The sequence below is a fragment of the Dioscorea cayenensis genome, chromosome 8, assembly GCF_009730915.1.
Source record: "Dioscorea cayenensis subsp. rotundata cultivar TDr96_F1 chromosome 8, TDr96_F1_v2_PseudoChromosome.rev07_lg8_w22 25.fasta, whole genome shotgun sequence".
Taxonomy (NCBI): Eukaryota; Viridiplantae; Streptophyta; class Magnoliopsida; order Dioscoreales; family Dioscoreaceae; genus Dioscorea; species Dioscorea cayenensis.
In genome coordinates this window covers 4,607,172-4,626,882 of record NC_052478.1, presented here as the reverse complement: position 1 = coordinate 4,626,882, position 19,711 = coordinate 4,607,172, and the positions used below count along the sequence as shown (strand labels likewise).

The 19,711-nt window shown below is 34.1% G+C and overlaps 4 protein-coding genes across 5 annotated transcripts; 2 read left to right on the top strand and 2 right to left on the bottom strand.

Annotated features, from left to right (window-relative positions):
* LOC120267848 lies at positions 1–3,509 on the bottom strand. The gene is made up of 9 exons (XM_039275523.1): positions 3,389–3,509; positions 3,196–3,317; positions 3,002–3,126; positions 2,469–2,664; positions 2,286–2,378; positions 1,970–2,029; positions 1,765–1,839; positions 1,208–1,288; positions 1–528 (listed from the first exon to the last, which is right to left on the bottom strand). The coding sequence occupies exons 1-9, from the start codon at positions 3,489–3,491 to the stop codon at positions 169–171; spliced, it is 1,215 nt and encodes a 404-aa protein (XP_039131457.1). The 5' UTR covers positions 3,492–3,509; the 3' UTR covers positions 1–168.
* A 2,084-nt stretch (positions 3,510–5,593) lies between these two features.
* Positions 5,594–6,619, top strand: LOC120266656. The gene has a single exon (XM_039274297.1). The coding sequence runs from the start codon at positions 5,670–5,672 to the stop codon at positions 6,591–6,593; it is 924 nt and encodes a 307-aa protein (XP_039130231.1). The 5' UTR covers positions 5,594–5,669; the 3' UTR covers positions 6,594–6,619.
* A 985-nt stretch (positions 6,620–7,604) lies between these two features.
* LOC120267172 lies at positions 7,605–8,573 on the top strand. The gene has a single exon (XM_039274871.1). It carries the CDS (start codon positions 7,605–7,607, stop codon positions 8,571–8,573), a length of 969 nt encoding a protein of 322 aa, XP_039130805.1.
* A 7,604-nt stretch (positions 8,574–16,177) lies between these two features.
* LOC120267759 lies at positions 16,178–18,212 on the bottom strand. 2 transcript variants are annotated; one of them, XM_039275434.1, is made up of 4 exons: positions 17,082–18,212; positions 16,774–16,978; positions 16,521–16,690; positions 16,178–16,440 (listed from the first exon to the last, which is right to left on the bottom strand). In XM_039275434.1, the coding sequence occupies exons 1-4, from the start codon at positions 18,094–18,096 to the stop codon at positions 16,322–16,324; spliced, it is 1,509 nt and encodes a 502-aa protein (XP_039131368.1). In that variant the 5' UTR covers positions 18,097–18,212; the 3' UTR covers positions 16,178–16,321. The 2 variants fall into 2 exon arrangements, with proteins under 2 accessions (XP_039131368.1, XP_039131369.1); XM_039275435.1 differs by having other exon boundaries at positions 16,178–16,431.
* Positions 18,213–19,711: the final 1,499 nt, after the last annotated feature.

Sequence of the window (19,711 nt, the reverse complement as noted above, 5' to 3'; positions counted from 1 at the left end):
GGAGTACATTAGATGTCATGTTCATATAACAAGCTTTTTTTTTTTGTCCTCAACACACTTCGAATTTTTAAGGGAGCTTGTAATGGTGGCATCATTTTTTGAGGAAAAGCAATTTTTCCTCTTTTGAGCCCTTCACCTTTTCCAGATGCACAAGCATCAAATTAAGCACTATTGGTGCAAATGCGCCATCATGGCCCTCCAATTTGAGTGGTTGAGTTGATAGTTGCTTGGATTTTTTGAAGTAGTGACAAGGTCAGCTCTCTCTACTATGACATTGGAATAACAATCAATTTTGTAGGAAACACATATTCCTTCCAAAACTAGGTGATATGTTACTGTATCATCAGCTGGTTCATACAAATCACTACCACCACCATTCTCTACGGTATCACTTTTAACATAGCTCTCTACTTCAAGGCCCTGATGGTGCAGTTGGCTCTGTTGGGACGACGACCTTATGTCCCAAGAGAGGACCTCTTTGATCAAGCATTGAAATTCCTCAGCCGATGAATACATGGATTGTCTCTCCTGTAGTAAACAGTTATGAATATGAAAATTTCTCTTATGTTTTTGAAAAACAAACAAGTGATATTGACCGCTTGCATCATTGTTGTCTGATGACACTATATAACAATCTAAAGAATGGGCATTTCAGAAGACAAAATTCATTTTCCAACCAAGGGTCAATGCTAAGTCCATGATGTATGATATTCTAATGAGCTAGGAAGGTGAAATAAAATGAAAAGCATGAAGTTAAGTTTCCTGTGCAGGAGTCAACATCAATGTAAGCATCTATGGTGGCAAAGTGATTGACAATGAAAACCAATCTGCATGGCTGATCAAGAACCAACCACAATTCATCAAACAACTGAAATGACAGAAAACATTTTTACAAAACTTAAAAATGGTGAATTGCCTCAATTGTCAGAAACACTCCACACCAGCAATGTACAAGATATAGAAACTGGTAAGAAAATGAGGCCACTATGTTGCTCACACTTTAATTAAGAAGGAAGTCAGGAGGGGGGACCAACAACGTTAACAGGGCGGTAAAGCTTCTGGCCTCCAAAAGGACAAAGAACAAACGTGGTTTTCTGCCTCATCAAGAAGATTGATAATGGGGTATAAAAAGGAATCTAGACAGATGTGAAGTGGGAGTTCTAATAATAATTGCAGATGATAATGGCACTGAAGAAAGAAAACTTACAGCAGCCATCCAGCAATCAGATAGAGATGACAGAAAGTCAGCTGAGAAGCTAACTGAAGCCACAGTTAATGTATCATCCACCTGATCATCAACATTCAGAAACAAGTCATGGGTTATATAGGAAATCAATTACAAAAATGCAAACAGCTAAAAAGACTAAACATAACAAATCAGCAGCATTACAATTTACAAGTTCCAAATTATTCATGATAAGATCACAATAGAATGTTTACTGGTAGGCAGGTGGGTCAGGCAAACAAATTTCCTTTTATGAAATTAAAAATTACATTTTCCAAATTCACTTATAGTGGTCTGGTATCTAGCATCTACAATTCTTATTTGGTTATCAGATCCAAGCATGAAAAACGGTAGTACAAAAATTAGCTCAGGATGCAAAATATTCAAGGCATAAGCTTCATTAATGTCTACTGATGTAAATTCAATTTTCTTCAAGGAGCCAACACACACACACAAACAGATAAAGAAATAAATAAATAAATAAATAAAATAGAAGAATACAGAAACAGAAGATGCAAACAACTGGATGGAAAGAGTACCTTCACCCAATCAGGGATAGTAGCATCTTGGATGCAATCAGAATATGGCAGATAAGGTTTGACATCAAGTACTGGCTGTTGATAAAGGTCAAGCCACAAGCACAAGTTCATGAGTAAAACTGTCAATCCCAGAAGTATGATAGTTCAGTGTTGAATATCATTTTTTAAGACAAATACACAATAGAAACGAGGTAAAAGATTATACCGTGCCATCAACTAAATCTACTCCTGATAGCATAACCGCACGACCATCCACTGCTTCTACCTGGAGAAATAAAACAAAAAAGCAACAAGGAAGTCAGCAACTGCATGATGATAAAGTAAATGTTAGTTTAACAAATGAAAGCTCAGATAACCTAAGAGATAATATTTGATTATGCATTTAAATATGCAATTATTTCACCCAACCAAATTCCAAGCCACATCAACAGGACAGTAGTGTTTTTCCAAATGGGAAGAGAAATGAAGAGAAGCGTTGATACAATACTCATGGAAAATGAATGTGTAAAATATATTCTTACCTTTGCAACAGTAAGACCAATGGGGCAAGGCCGATGTGGAGACCTTGTGGCAAGTACTCCCATCTTTCCACCCTTGAGTCTAGGAACTCTCACCTATCCAAAACACGATACAATCAATCAAAGTTTCCAAAAAAATAATAATAATAATAAATTTTATCAAGAATCTGAACAAACAAAAGACACCTTTGCCTTCATCTTTGACCTAGCTGGATGCTCCCACAACTTGTCCAGATTAGTATTTAAATGAAACACATACAATATCCAACAATGAGAATAGTTAGCAAGGCCTTCAAGCGCATCTGGAGGAACTCGAACTTGGTCAAATACCACGCATGCTCTAGCAAGGGGTACAAGTAAAGGTTGTCTTGGTGTGCCATATCTGAAAGAAATGAGAACATAGGTAGCTAGAACTAACATTTGTCATCGTGTGAGACAATAACAACAACACAATTTCAACATAAGAATTTTCACATGCATTGCACGAAAAAAAAACACATTTAGCATCAATTGGAATCCTTACAGAAAAAGACCAGACTCACATTTACTAAATGCCCTAAGAGTGGCACTACCTCATACCAAATGCTACAGTCCTATGTCTATAGTTTCATAAAATTTGAGGGAGTTCTATCAAGCAAAGCGCAAAAAACTCATGAATCAGGATTGGAAGGTATGTGACACAATCAAAATGAGCCAATGAATTGAAAAAATGAGAACACCTGGTGGAGAAGCAGGATCGGACCGTGCCAATGGGGACCATCGGGTAACACAAAGAAGGCAGAGGCTGCCCCGGCCTCGGCCTCATCTCATCAGAGCTCTGCTGCGCCAAAGCCTTCCTCAAAGCCTAAAACCCCTCAAAAACAACCAATCAAAACTAAGACAAACCAGCACAAGTGCTGAGATTAACGAGCACCTGCTGAGCATTAACCCTGCCACGGCGCTCTGAAGCGCACTTCTCCAGGGCAGCCTCAAGAGAGGCCTCGAGATCACGGATTTTGGAGGCCATACGCTTCGATTTCCTCCGGGAAATGGAAGCTTGAAAGCAAAACATGACGTTAGGGTTTTGCAAGAAAAAGGTTTTGAGCAAGAGTGGCCAGTGAGCTTACTGGAGAGGAAGGAGGCGGCTATGGAAGCGGAGGCGACGGCGACGGCGACAGCAACGACAAGGGCTGAAACCCTCGGCCACGTCGTGCCATCAGCGCCCGCCATGGCGCGGGGAAGGCGGGCGAAGAGGCAATCCCAGTGGTAGTGGAAAGGTTTTAAATAGAATAGGATTCGGGTTTGCGGGTTTCGGATCCATTAGATAGAGTGACCGTACCCGATAATTTGAATTTTGACCAAATTGATTATTATTATTATTATTATTATTATATTGTTTTGGTTATTTAGTTATTTAATCTATAATAATATACTTAAATGATGCAGACGTGATAGAAGGGTAAAAATACAAATGAATTAAATTTTGAGGGATATATATGATATTTAGTTTCATTTTATGGTAAAATTTTTAAATGTAATCAATAGAAATTTAGTCTAGTGATATTTATCCATTATAAAAAAATTAGTGATTTAATTTTTTTTTTTTAGTAATGTGGATAAATCACATAATTTATTGACAATAACATTAAAAAAAACAAGTGAAAACAAAAATAAATTAAATAAATAATAATAATTATCACTAAAATAAGGAGAATAACTACAAATAAGATAAACAAAATAATAAAACTATGAAAACAAAGTCGTCTATCTGAAATCTGTGACCTTCAAGGCAAAGGAGGAGTGGAATGCTCGTAAGCAAAATGTGATTTGAAAATTTTATTTTTTTTAAATACAAAACTTGCTTAATACAATGGTGGAATAATTAAAAGTCACTTTTATGAAAATGACAAATATAATAATCAATTTATTGATAATGATTTTGTTTGCTTACATTGATATAACAATCAATCTATTGATAATTATGTGTGTATATATATGTAAAAATTTAAATTATTGATTTTAAGGTGGATGGTAGTTCATCTTTCAATATAACATGCTATTTATCAGAAAAAACACTGGTGTCACGTGATAATTAATTAAAAATTAAGGATCACCAAAACATGATCTATTGATGTGATTCGAAGGAGACATTATAGCAATGTGAATACCACTTGTTTCATCTTATTATTATTATTATTATTATTATTATATAACTATATATTAATTTTAACTAATATTACTCCCTACCCTCTCCAATTGACATTTGGACTTACAAAATTAGTTAAACAAACCAAATGAAATTACTCAATACCTCTTACACTCTCATTTAATTGAGTGGGCCCCACACCAACTTATCATCCCCCTCTCAATATATATATATAACATTATATTATATACTTTATCTTTTTATTTTCTAATTTTGTTTTAATTGTCTTTATTATTTTTCATATGTGTATATATACATAAATATGATTTTGTATAGTTTAATATTTTTTTTTACATATATTCTGTTTTTATTTTAATTTTGTTTTCATTGTTTTTCATTTATATATATATGATTATTATTATTATTATTTATATTTGTTTTATTTAATTAATTTAATAATATTGGTGTTTGTGTTTTTTTTGTATTTTTTGTTAAGTGATTTTTTTAAAAAAATAAATTTGTACTATTAGATGAAGCCCGTAGCACAAGCACCGGCATCCATACTAGTTATTATTATTATTATTATTATTATTATTATTATTATTATTATTATTGGCCTCACAAATGAAGCCAATTTTTAAATTTACTTAATTTGCCAATGACCCTAAATTTATGTCATGATTTAGTATAAATTTTATACATATTTATTTTATTCATGTTTTGGAGGAAGTCCTACTTTCTCACCTTATTTCTGTGTTTTGTCATTTTGGCTTTCTTTTGATATTGTACTACATCTAGTTGTTAATTGCTTGTTCTTTTTCTCCTTCACTATTGTTTTGTGAAGGTTTCTGTACTGTTCATGTTTTAATGGAAGTGATTTATTCATCCTTTCAATATATATATATATATATAGTGATAGTTTTATTATACTTTGCTCTATATTTTTTTCGATCTTCTTAGCAAGGCATGAGCATCTGATATAGAAGATTCGATGTCAATAAATTAAACGGTCAATTTACTTATTTTTTTAAAGATAAATCATCATTTCATAAGTATATGAACTTCAAAAATTATTTTAATTATTATTTTCACTATATAATATATGGCACGCTTCATTTGCCATTTGGTAAGACATTATCATCCACACCAAGCTAGCTCAATAAACAAAGCATAATTAACTTAAAACCTTAGCAAAGTCCAACCTAAAAAAACAGTCTCACCTTCCTTCACTTCTTGATCATCAACAACCCTTCACCATCTTCATGGCCTCCTTCTCCTCCTCCACCATGATCAAGCTCCTCCATGAAGCTCTAATGATCCCTACCAAGAACTTGAACCTCATCCTCCCACTCACCATCTTCTCCCTTCTCTCCTCCTCTCTCCTCTTCCTCTTCAACTACCTTTCCATCACCCCCATCCTCTTCTCCATCTCCATCAACCTCCATGTCTTTCGCTCCACCGGTATCATTAATACCGATACCACTAAACATGCCATCCTCATCTCATCCATCAAGCAATCCATCAAGCAACTCTTTCTATTTGAATCCATCTTTCTTCTCATCTCCTTCATCATCTTCTCTTTCATCCATACTTCCATTCTCCATTCTTCCTCATTGACCTACTTAGCCAAGCAACCAACACTCCAAGATTTGCTAACAAAGATCAACAAGTCATGGAAGAGACCACTCACAACTCAACTCATTGTTTCCATGCTAAACTTATCTTTCATGTTCTTTGTGGTGTTCATTCTTGGCCTATGTTTCCTCATATCCATCAATGGCTCATTCATCATCTTAGTTTTCGGTGTTGCTATTGCCTTTTTGTTGCTTTATCTCTACATTCACCTATCTCTAACATGTTCAATGGCCGTAGTGATATCAGCATTGGAGGAAGGATATCGAGGGACGTCGTCGGTTATAAATCGAGCAGCAGAATTGATCAAAGAGAGGAAGAAGGAAGGATTAGTGATCAGTATGGTGAATGCATTGGCCACCTTTGGTTATTATGGAACATATACTTATTCTACATTGTATGTACCTCAGATCACATATTCTCCATTAGCAAATGGGTTGATCTTTGTTAATGTGAGCACAGTATTGAGCATGATGGTGTTGTCTGGGTACATTGTGTTTTACTATGAGTGTAAAAGAAGTCATGGAGATGAAGAAATGGCAATGAAAGGTTGAGATAGATAACTTGTGTTTTGGACTAATGACTTGTTATTTGTTTGTTGGATGATTTGGTCTATGTTTGATTGAGCAGGCCAACAACTTGGAGACATCTTCTTGGAAATTTCTCATCTTTGAATTTGTCTTATAAAATTTTGGTCAAGTTCTTTGAGAGAGGGTCCAGAGGGAGAGAGATCTCTTTGTACATTGTTTTTTGGTTGTTTAATAGTTGTTATGTATGGAGGGTCCCTAGCTAATGAAGAGACAAAGGTTGAATTATATATTATGGAGGAGAAAGATGCTAATGGTTTTAATATTTTTATTTTATGTACATCTCCTTCAAGAGTCATGAGTGGGTCCCCAACAAAGAGGTTTAGTTTAAATTAATTTTATATTATATATGGATGAGAAATTAAGATGCTATATGGGTTTAATATTTTTATTTTGCTCAGATGGATGGTTGAATTATATATATATATATACAGTTTTATGTTCTATATAACCAATGGGAATCATGAGCAAAGTGATAATAAATTTCACTGTGATCAATTAAAAGACCTAATAATTCATGTCAAAATGCTTTTATATTTGTCTTCAAATCCTAATCCAGATTTAGCCTTAAACCAAATTAACTCAAAAATTAAAATCACACCAAAAAATAAAATAAACAAAATCAAATCAAGTCACACACTTTTACAACAACATAAATAATTTTATCACTAATTGAAGGAAAAAGTTAGAATGGTAATCAAAGACCCTTTCATTGCACAGCAATATACTGAACCAAGATGTACAAGTCAAGACTTGACTTCTTGAGTTGTCTCCTTCAATCTATAAACAAACACATCTCAATATATCACATGACCAATCAAAATCTTGCCATATTTGCCAGGAAACACACCATTATTAGTCAATTCCTCCATGAATGAAAAAAATCCATATTGGATAGTTCTCCCTCCTTCCTCTTCATCATATATACTCCAAACCAACCATACAAACACACACAACAAGATAAATTAAGAAATCAAGATGGGGTTCGTCTCCATGGCCATGAAGGACTCCTATGAACCACCCTACACCATTGGCAAGATCCTCAAAGAAGCTCTCAAGCTCTTAACAAAGAGCTTGAAGCTCACTCTCCCAATCATCATTTTCACCTTCATCATCTCCACCTACATCTTCATAGCCAGCACCAACTACACCACTCCTCTTATTCAAGACTTCTCCTCCAAACTCCTCCTCATCGTCAACATAGACCCTAATGTCCCTCTAGGCCCCAACTTCTTCAAAAACCTTATCTCCATTGGCAAAGACTTAAAGCAATACACCATCATCCAAGCTGTCATCTTTTTCACTACCTTCATCTTCTCCTTCATTGGAATCATCTCCACAACGTATACGTTCACCACTGCCTACTCCGGTGAGCCTTTATCGGCAAAAGGATTACTCAAGGTCTTCAAAAAGAGATGGTATCAAACTCTCATCACTCAGTTATACATACTCATCTTTAATATAGGCTTTGAAGTCTTGCTATTCAGTGTTATTGGGGTTACTCTGCTTATGACCAAGAGTTCAAGCCTTTGCATGGGCATAACCTTCATAGGTTTGTCTCTATACATTTATATAATAACAAGGTGGCGAGTTAGTCTTGTGGTGGCAGTGAATGAGAAGAGCTATGGAATTGGAGCTTTCTCAAAGGCTGTGATTCTCTTTAAAGGAAACGAGAAGAAAGGGTGTGCCATTACTATTCTTGCTTTGCTTGTTGAGATGGCCATGGCTGGAGCTTTTGTGTTCATTAAAAGCTTTATGAAGGTGGAAGGCCTAATGATTGTTAATGTTGGTTTGTTAGCTTTGATGTCTTTGTTTGGTACCTATGTCTCGGCAGTGTACACTGTGTACTACTTTGAATGTAGAAAAAGCCATGGGATTGTTGATGAAGAAGGAGATCAATATGTTTTCATGTTTGATAGTCTTCTTCCTCGCACTACCAAAGTTTAAGACATGGAACAAGCGTGTGTTTACACACATACATATATATATATATATATATATATATATGATGCAATAAGTGTTGCTCAAAGCACAAGTTATATACATGTTTGTGATGTAATAAGTGTTCCTGTTTTCATGTTTGTCATGCTTTAATTTATGTAAATGTGCTTGTTTTAGTTAATGAAAAAAATGATTAATTTGAATGTATTTTTTTTTTTTAATGAATGTGGTAAATGCAAACACAATCAAAGGTGTGCATAACCTAAAATTGAATGTCCAGTTGTGAGCCTTCATTTGAAATAAATATGAATAAATCATAGCTTTATTAAAAAGGGAAAGACAGTACAAAGTAGAAAACTCCTATCATCAAGGGTGAGGAGAGATGACAAACAGCAAAGGAGGTAAAAAGACAATGAGAAAAAAATAAATTTAATTTTTTGATATAAAAAAAATATAGTGGGGTCAATACCCACTATAGTGGGGTCAATACCACGGAGTGGGGTAAAAAATATAGTGGGGTGAATACCACTAATATAAATAAATTTGGTAAAAAGACAAGGAGAGACGACAAGCCTTCATTTTTTGATATAAAAAAATATAGTGGGGGATCAATACCACTGAGTCAAAGACTGATTTATTATATAAATTTGATTTTTATTTTATTTATTCGGTAAATATTTATAGATTAATTAGAATTTTTAAAGTTTAAAAAAACAACAACATATTTACACTGGTTAGATAGATGATTTTTTTTCAGAAAAAAAATTAATGTCAATTTAAATATACAGTGATGAGTCTTACTTGGTAAAAAATAAGTTTTATGTTTGAATGAGCTCCATTAACGTGTAGAATGTTCAACTCAAAGAGATTAATACAAAAAAGTTGCGATTGGAGTTTTAAAAATTAAACATGACTTAGTTGTGATAGAAAATGTCAAAGTCAACCATCAATAATTCGTTAAAAGAGGGCAATTTTTTTTCTCTACAACCACCGTGTAATTGGATAGATAATGTGGAATTTTCACATTGGCATGCTTTTGTATTAAAATTTAAGTAAACATATCTGTCTCACTATATATATATATATATATATATTTAAAGTAGTTTTATAAAATGCCCAAGTAAATTTTTTGAGTGGATAGCAAACTTTATCATGTTGTCAGTTTGAGCACTAACTTCAATTTGTATCAAAATGAGTATAGAGTTTTAATTTTGATTCTTAGGCGAGGCAATTAGGGGATTCCAGTCACAATCTAGTGATGTGGATGCCGGAAATGTGACGTAGATGCCCAAAACTCCGTCAGTAGCTTGCCACCTCAGCGACTTATGCACGCTGATTTTTTCCCCTCCAGGTGGTTACTACATCACCATCCTTTTCTTTTTCTCCTTCTCACTCCTTTTCTTCACCTCTTCCCCTCCTAACCATCGGCTGAACATTTTATAAGGCTTTTTGAGTGAATTAATGGTGGATCTCAGTGAAATCGATGGTGTTGTTTTGTAGTCAGAGTGGATGATGAGGTAGGGAAGCGGCAATGCTAGTTCTTCACATTGTCGGATGAGCTCTTGGAAGAGGAGTATTACGACGAGCAACCGCCGGAGAAGAAGCGTCGCCTCACCCTCTGAATAAGCCTCCCATCTTGTCTAGAACTCGCCATCAACCATTTCAATTTGTAGTTTTTTTTTAAATTTCCATTTTGATTCTCTTTCTGATTCTCTAAGTGGTGGTGATTGGAAAGCTTTGACCTTTTTTTGTTTAAAAAATTGGGAATGATTGGGTGAATAAAGACCGTAATTTATATGTTTGATGAAATGCCCCTAAGTTGACTGGAGTGGTTTTTGTTAGTGTTTTTGCGAAGGTCCGGTTGCTAGAGTGGAGCTTTAAGGAGGTGAACAAGTTGGAGCTCGAGAGGAAGATGAAGCTTGCTTGGCAGCTTGAGCTGCAGTCAAGTGGCCATGTGGTTCCAGAACAAGCGGGCTGTTAGTGCTCAGCCAGTGGTCTAAAGAGGGGATGGATGTTAGGGCTCAAATGATGGTCAGGAGGGGAATAGGTGAGGAAAAATGAGAGAAAGAGTGAAAGAAAATTATAGTGTTGTGGCAGCCACGTGGAGGAAAAAAACCACCGTATATAAATCACTGAGGTGGCAAGCTGCTGACGGAGTTTCTGGGCGTCCACGTCATTGAAATATGACCGGAATCCCCCAATTACCGAAAACAAAATTAAAACTTTGTGCTCATTTTGATACAAAAATTTAGTCTCAAACTGAAAACATCGCAAAATTTGGTACACTCAAAAAAAATTATTCTTAGATGGTCTTGGAGAGTTAAATTTTTTTTTTTCTAAAATATTATTATATATTAAATGTGATATTATGAATATACAAGATTTCGTGATATTAATTTCATCAAGACCATTAAATTAGTTTTATATTAAATGTTAAATATTTAATAAGATCTTCCAATAAAACTGATAGTCTTTTTAGTAAAAATCTATCATAATTTTTTTAAGTATTTGTTTAGAAAAGATTGAACAACATTTATTAAGTATTACACAAAAATATTGAAAATAAAAAATAGGAAAATGTGGTGTTGTTAATAGAAAGATTCAATGTCATTAATTTTGTTAATGGTATTAAATTAGTTTATCATTAAATATTTAATAAAACTTTCAAATGAAAACTGGTTATTTTTGGAAAGTGGAAATTTTTCTTAATTTTTCTAATGTTATGGTTGGATTGAAGATTGAAGAGGAAAGTAAAAAAAAAAAGGGTTATAGGGTATAAAAAATGTATATGTTTGTAATTGTTCCTAGGTTTTAAAAAAAAATGACTAAGCAGAAAAAACTAGTGGGTTAGGGTGTTTAAATTAGGGGGTGAACATAAGAGTTAAACGACAATTGATGCTAATCTAGTGGCCCCGAAAATATCTATAATTTTGAATCTAGCGATATCCTTAGAAAATATGGCCATAGTTTTTAATTATTATTGTTTTTTCAAACAAATAAAAAAACTCTTTATTATATGGACTTATCTATCATTAATATAAAATATTGTTCAATAATAATATTATTTAATATATAAATATAAAAAGAAAAGTATTAGTCTCTATAAAAAAATCTATTATGCAAGATATATATATATAACAAAATGTGGGCACACATGTTAAGGGTGTGCATACAGGCGAGGATTGTTCATCCAATATGTGTGCTCAGGTTCTATTACCATCACTATTTTCATCAAGTTTTGAATTCAAAACATTTAAATGTCTATGCAGTCTCTCCCTTTCGATTTTTTTTAAATAGGCCCAAATAACCACTAGATTTTTTTTTTTAAAAGCAAACACAGGATTTCATTCAAGAAACTTGAGAGGTTAAAACATCAGACAAGAAATGAGGGGTGAAGTCACTCCATGCGAAAAAAGGAAGAAGGGGAAACAACATGGGCGAATTGATGGGCGGTCATGTTTGCTGATCGTCTGACGTGCTGAAGATGGATATCAGTGAACGATGCGAGTAGCTAGGTGACAACAATCGCCAAGGACAACCGAGAGAGACGAGCCTGACGGAGGGAAGACAAGGACGTTAAGTTTAGAAATCACTTTTGTTAGTGCAACCGCACTATTTAATTGGCATGATTTGACACCAAGGCAAGATGACATGACAACCATGGTGACAATGCATAATTGATAATATGGAAAGCATGGTGACATGGCAAGGAGACTTGGTTTGCAAGGCAAAACATTTTGAAGATATTGGTGGAGCTATTTTTAGTTTGTCTATAATTTGGAGGCAAATATCTTGAAGATTTTGGTGGAGTTATTTTTGGTAACATGTTATAACTTGAAGACAAGATCATATCAAGACCATATTTATGAGATGTGATTGAAGACTAAATATGGATGGAGCTTAATTGAAGAAATATCTATCATTGGTATGAATGAAGGTTAATTGAAGATATGATTTGAAGAATCCTTGATGAAGATTGATTGAAGTCTATTAAGGGCAAGATTTGAGGACCAAACTTGGGTGAATTAAAGATCAAGTTTGGAGAATCTTTGAAGACCAAACTTGGAAGGTTGAAGACTAAGTTTGGCAAGTTTCATGAAAGACGCACAAGGACGTGCGCCCCTTGTGAGGGACTGCGTGATGAGGAACTTAGGAGGTAGGCTAGTTGCCGACAGTCGGGATCGGGAGATTTGGCTGCATCAACTAGGACTAAGCATGACCGGGAGGTTGATGGGTCTTGAGGTCTTCCGCAACGTAACCAGAACTCAGTCAAGTCAGCAGTCAAGGCCATGTTGCAACCTATGTTATAACAGGAGTTGCAACAACTAATTTCGGAAGGTTTTTAAATTAGTAGCCGCGGAGATTCTAAAAGAGGTATGTCTATATTTGGGACGTTGAGGTGTCTATATAAGCTATCTTGCTCGTAGATTGTATGGGTGACCGGAGCTAGAGAGTGTGAGTGCACAAGACAATCTAGAGAGGGTAGTGATCTTTGTTTGTGAGCGTTGAGTGACAAGTGTTTGTACTCGTGTATTTTCACCTATTTTAGTGGATTGTTTATCTCCGGGCTTGGCCCCCAAACGTAGGTTAGTGGACGTCGAACTGGGTTACCAACGTCGTGTGTCTCTTCTTGTTTGGTTTGTGCATGCTTGTATGAGTGTTTGAGTGTTCTCTAAAACCCACAAACCACACCGGTGGAACTAACAACTTTCAATGAGTCAAATTCTAGAATCACCCCATCAATGTTATGTTGGAGCATCTAAATGAGCAATTCTCTGCACGCCAAAGCTTCAGCCAATATTGAGTTGATTGTCAAATTTAGAGAACCATGAATAACTTGTTTGAAAACTCCTCCTTTGTCTCTAATAACTACTCTGAAGGTGGCTGGAGAAGATGTTGATAAGAAACTTGCATTGAAATTACATTTGAGACGACCCGAGGGAGGAGTGGACCATCTCGGTTGAGCTGATGCAGCTCATCCAGGTGGTTACGGACATTCTTGGGGTTGCCTCCATTGACTAAATAACTGTGTGGCTTGATGAAGATGGACAGTCGGAGGAGAGTGATGAGAATTCCAAAATGCATAATTCCGGAAGTTCTATATGGTCCAACAAATCAAAGCGGCATTCGCCAAATCCGTTGACGATGACTGGAGAAGCAAAGAGGACCACCAAGATAAGAAACTTTCAGCCTCTAACAGGAGGAAATATGTTGAAGCAAGGGACCAAATCTGCTTTTCTAAAGAACATTCAATTAAAGCATGGAGGGTTGTTTCTATTTCTGAATGGCGTAATGGGCAAAAATTCGATTGAATTATGTGTCGTCGGTGTAGGTTGGTCCGAGTTGGCAAAATATTTTTACAAGCCCGCCATAGAAAATGTTGTACTTTTGGAGGAATATTAAGATTCCAGCCTTCATTCCACTCATTTGGTTGAATAGGCAGCGGTTGGTGTTGAGGATATAATGCAAGATGGTATCCACTCTTGACAGAGTATTCACCATTTTTACTAAATTACCCGCCAATGTGGTCTGATATGTTACTAATAGACAGTGGAATCTAATGTATTGCGTTAATCTCACGCTCCTCAAACAACATCTGGTGCATGTCCAAATTCCGTCTTTTCGGGTTTTGTAGAATGAAATTGTCCACCCTGAGATTTACATTGTTATTTATAGGCCTTTTATGCAATATATGTCCACCAAATATTTTAATAATAAATATAGTTTAATAATTATTTTTAAAAATTTCTACAGCACTTTTATTTTCATAGATAGTCTTTCGAGATCATCTTTCTAAACATCTTATTTTTTAAGTTTTTTTTATTTAATTCTAAAACAAGGAAAAATTAATATATGCATATTATTTTTTAATTGGGGGAGAATTAACTTTGTTCTATAAATAGCAGTGGAATATACACACACATCTAGTATAGTCAAAGCAAGAGATTAAAATTAGGCATGATCATTTTTTTATTTTATTTTTTCAGACGGATCTGTCTTGTTTTTATACTTCTATACTTTTTTCTTCTTTTTAATGCATTTGTGATTTATTCATCTTATGAAAATTTATAAAAAATTAAAAAAATAAGCATGATCTTAGTCAATTAGGGAAGAGCTCTAATCCTATGCTGAGCGTGAGCAAAATCGCACCAACATGAAGCGAGAGCTCAACCATCACCTGAGTGTCGATGCCGGCCTGATTGACATTATCAATTTTTTTTAGAGAGAGATTTTTAATATTTTCCAAATAGTAAAATGGCTAGATAAATTAATTTTATATTACATATGGATGAGAAATTAAGATGCTAATGGGTTTAATATTTTTATTTTGCTCAGATAAATGGTTGAATTATATATATATATACACACACATTTTTATGTTCTATAAAAACATTGGGAATCATGAGCAAAGAGATAAATTTCACAGTGATCAATTAAAAGACCTAATAAGTCAGGATACTTTTATATTTGTCTTCAAATCCTAATTCAGATTTAGCCTTAAACCAAATTAACTCAAAAATTAAAATCACACCTCTTTATCACTAATGCTGAGGCCTTTAAAGCTATCAATCGTTTGCAATCTTATAATGAATCTCCAAATTTAAATCACATCCTAAATTCTGTAGTCAATCCTCATGTCTATTTTATTTTTAAGTCATGGGCCTCTCCTGCTTATAAGATTGCTTTACGTGGTATTAATCTCCATTGTTTAACTTTTTTACTTCAAAGTCGTAATTTACCATATTGGATTATGAAATGTATTAAAAGTTTTGCCTTTGATTTCTAGCTGTATTTTTTTTATTTACAGTTGTTTTATTGTTTTTGTAACTTTTTGCTTGCCTTTCCTTTCAATAAAAAGCTTTCAGAGCTCCTTTAATTTAAAAAAAAAAATTCAAATCACACCCAAAAATTCAAATCAAATCAAGTCAAGTCACACGCTTTCAATATACTGCACCAATTGAAGGACCCTTGAATTACACATCAATATACAGCAATGAACATCAATATAAAAGTTTCAATGGTAATCTAAGACCCTTGCATTGCACATCAATATACTGCACCGGCCAAGATGTTACAAATCAAAGACTTGACTTGTTGACTTTTCTTCTTCAATCTATAAACAAACACATCCCTATATATCACACCATTCAAAATCTTATCACATTTGCTAGGAAACACACCATTATTAATTAGTCAATTCCTCCATTAATTAAAAATACAGGGTGTATAGTTCCCTCCCTTGACCTTCCTCTTCATCATATACAATGTTTTTAAACCCGGACCGGGAAGTGAACCGGTCTCATCATTGGGTCATGGGTCAGTCGGTCCGACCGGATGAACCGTTTTGGTCGGACCGGATGATGTCATAAATATTTTATATATATATATATATATATATAAATAATAACATCCACTATAAAAATATTTTTTGTACTTTATTTTCCTGCATAATACTGACATAACAACATCAAAATTCATGACAAAATACATAAAAAATACAACTCTATAAAACATAACAACAATAACAACATAACTCATAACAACATAGTTCATAACAATATAATAAGTTAATAACAAACCATATAAAAGATACATGTCATGTTTTGAGAAATAAGAAAACTCCACAACAATGCAACATCATATCACATATCAAAACATAACAAAAGTACATAATAATGTTTTGAGAAACATCAAAGTAAAAGCCACCGATCCAACAATATATAACATAACTAAACATATCAAAACATTTCAATTTAATTTTTTGGAGGAGATGTGAGCCAATCTTCTTCATCTAAATCATTGCTAGTCATTCTTCCAACATCAATCATTGCATTATCATCCTCCTCGACGGTAACCATGTCATCTTCAATACCTCAAAAAATATATATATAATTAAGTATGAAAAACATTAGTTATTAAAGGATAATATTTCAAAAAACTAATAAAATTTACCTTTAGAAAAGTTGGTTGATTCTTCACTAATTCTTGGTTGCTCCTCCAACATAGACTCTAACTCATCAAAGGCAAGTTCTCCTTCAACCTCCTCTTCCACCACCCAAAATTCCGTTTTATCAATGCATTCATAATCAATTGGATCATAAAGACTTTTTTTTGAAGCCAACCTAATGAGAAAAAAAAAAAACAAATCAATCTCATGTATAATTTTTTCTTTTTTTTATCAAAGCAATAACATAAACTTACTTACCTATGTTGCAACCGTAAATTGTAATGAACATAAACCAAGTCATTAAGCCTTTGATGCTCCAACCTATTTCTTTTCTTGGTATGTATACGTTCGAATACACTCCAATTACGTTCGCATCCGGAAGAAGAAGCCGTTTGACTAAGAATTCTAATAGCCAACTTTTGCAAATTAGGAACATCACAACCAAAGAATTTCCACCATTCATCTAAGAAAAAAATTGCACATGTTAATATGTTGAACAATCAATAAAAAAAACTCAAAAATGAAATATAATTATTCAAGTTAAAATAAAATAATTTCATTCTTACCGGGAGTTGTAGTCTTGCTAGTGCTTAAAGCAAGTGGTCGAGCAAAAGTTTTTTGCCTTTCCCTAAATATTTTCATCTCTTCCATTAAGTCACTTGCTTTAAACAATGTTTGTTGCTCAATCACATCAAGTATGCCCCGTTGAACTTCTAATTTTTGGCACAAGTTGTGCTCATGAAATTGAAATGCCGGATTCAACCAATATGCCAAGACATGAATACCCGTTCGTAGAGTTCTATGCCACCGTTCTTTGATAATGGAAGTGTAGGGCTTGTACAAGTGTTTTTTTCCTTTAAATAATTCCTTGATGCCTTTCCGGGCCCTATATATGCCGTCATACACATAACCCATTGCCGGTTTTTCATCAGAATCACAAATCCGTAATAAACGAATTAGAGGACCCATTATCTTCACCATTATCAAGCAATTTCTCCAAAAATTTTCATCCAAAACAATTTGCTTAACTTCTCTCCCTTTTGGAACATTGAGAAACTTTTTAAAGTCAGAAGATACGACCAAAGATTGTAAGTAATCTTTGTGGTCATGCAAGCTCTTCAATGCAATAAAAGTAGTAGCAAACCGAGTAGCTCCGGGACGGATAATTTCTGTCCATTTTGGTTGCGTTCTCAACCAATTCAAAACCCACTTATGATTATAGACAAATACCGTTATCTTTGAAGCAAGAATTGCCAAACTATGAACTGTTGGCATTTCGGCAATGTCTTTCATTATCAAATTTATTGAATGAGCAGCACATGGAGACCAATAAATGTCAACATATTTCTCTCTAATTTTCCTTCCAGCAGCCTTATAATTTGCTCCATTATCTGTCACCATATGAACAACATTTTTAGGCCCAACCATTTCAATAATATCAGAAAAAAGATTGCATAATGTCTCGGCATTTGTAATAAAGCTTGAAGCATCAACTGACTTAATAAATGAAATCCCCTTAGGAGAGTACACCAAGAAATTGATCAAAGATCTTTGTCTATTATCTGTCCATCCATCACCCATGATAGTGCATCCTGTTTCAGCCCAAGTTCTTTGAAAAGTATCAATAATTAGCTTCACTTGTTGCTTGCAATCTCTTAATAAATTAACCCTTAGTGCATGATAACTAGGACTAATATATCCATGGCCCATACTTGCTATCTTGCTAATTGCAACTTGGAAAAAAATGGAGAATTAATGGCATTCAATGGAATACAAGCATGATAAAAACCACATAGCAATGGACATATCCGTATCATGCCATTTCTCCTTACTTTGCAAGGAAGCCTTTATGCTAGGTTGGGTAGGGATCCGCAATTCCATTCTTGAAATATGATTCAATACTACAAGAGGCCTTTCTTTTTCCCTTTTAGAATTTGCACCCACACAAGGAATTCTTTTGCTAACTTGATCGGAAACATCTTCAACATCATCACCTTCAAATTCATGAATTGATTCACCAAAAAGATTGACATCACCAAAAACATCCTTTCTTTTCTTTGGCCTTTTTGAGCATTCTCTTTCAATGATCCTTGCATTAAAAAAATCGAACATCCGAAGGTACATATTTGCATGAATCAACATTGCCTTTTTGATCCCGCAAGATGTTGTTTCATTCGGTTGATCCCTCCACCCGCATTTTGTTTATGACAAAAAGTGCAAATCAAAAACTTTCTTTCCTTGAGAATTTTTGTGCCTCACTAATATATCTCCATGCAATATCTTTTTTTTGTCGAATATGTGCACCGGTTGTATTTGATTGCACTTCATTTGACGGTGTCGATTCCGTTTCGGTGGTATCCATTTTGTTGTATCCTAGACTAGAATTAGAAGAAAGAAAAATTAAATAAATAAATATATCTTGAGCCATTCATTCAAGTAATCAAACAAAAAACTTCACTAATATACTACACAGAATGAACAATTTAGCAAAGAAGTGCTCTTCAACATCCTGCAACTTTATTCTCCAATTCATCTACAATAAAATTTCCTTTCTTTTCCACCCAATCTTAGTTCACGCTAATAATCAAAATCAATGAAAATGAAAAACTTGAGCAATTAATTCATAAATTGGACAACTGAAGATAGAAAAAGAACATCCAATTACTACAAAGCACTAAATTTCATGCTCTTCAACATTCAGTAACTTCAAAGTACATAAATGCCATGCTCTTCAACATCCAATGACTTTATTAGCCAATCAATCAACAATAAAATTTCCATTAGCTCACACTAATCAATCAATAAAATTTCCTTTAATTCATGCTAATAATCAAAAATCAATCCAAAAAAACACAAAAAATGAGTAGAAAAACAAACGAAAGAAAGAACATCCAACAACTTCAAAAGTATTCAAAAAAATTCCATTCTCTTTGTCATCCAATAACTTTATTTTCTAATCAATTAACATCACAAATCCCTTTTCTTTCCTCACAATCTTCAACTCATACCAAGTTACCAACACATAATCAAAAACCAAAAAAATCACAAGGCAATTCATTTAAATATCAAAGAACTCACATTCCCCGAACTTAAAAAAACCAAAAAAACACAAACTACAACAATAAACAAAATCAACACCCCCAAGAAAGAAATAAAAAGAAAAAAACACTAAATCACAAGCCAATTCATTTAAAAA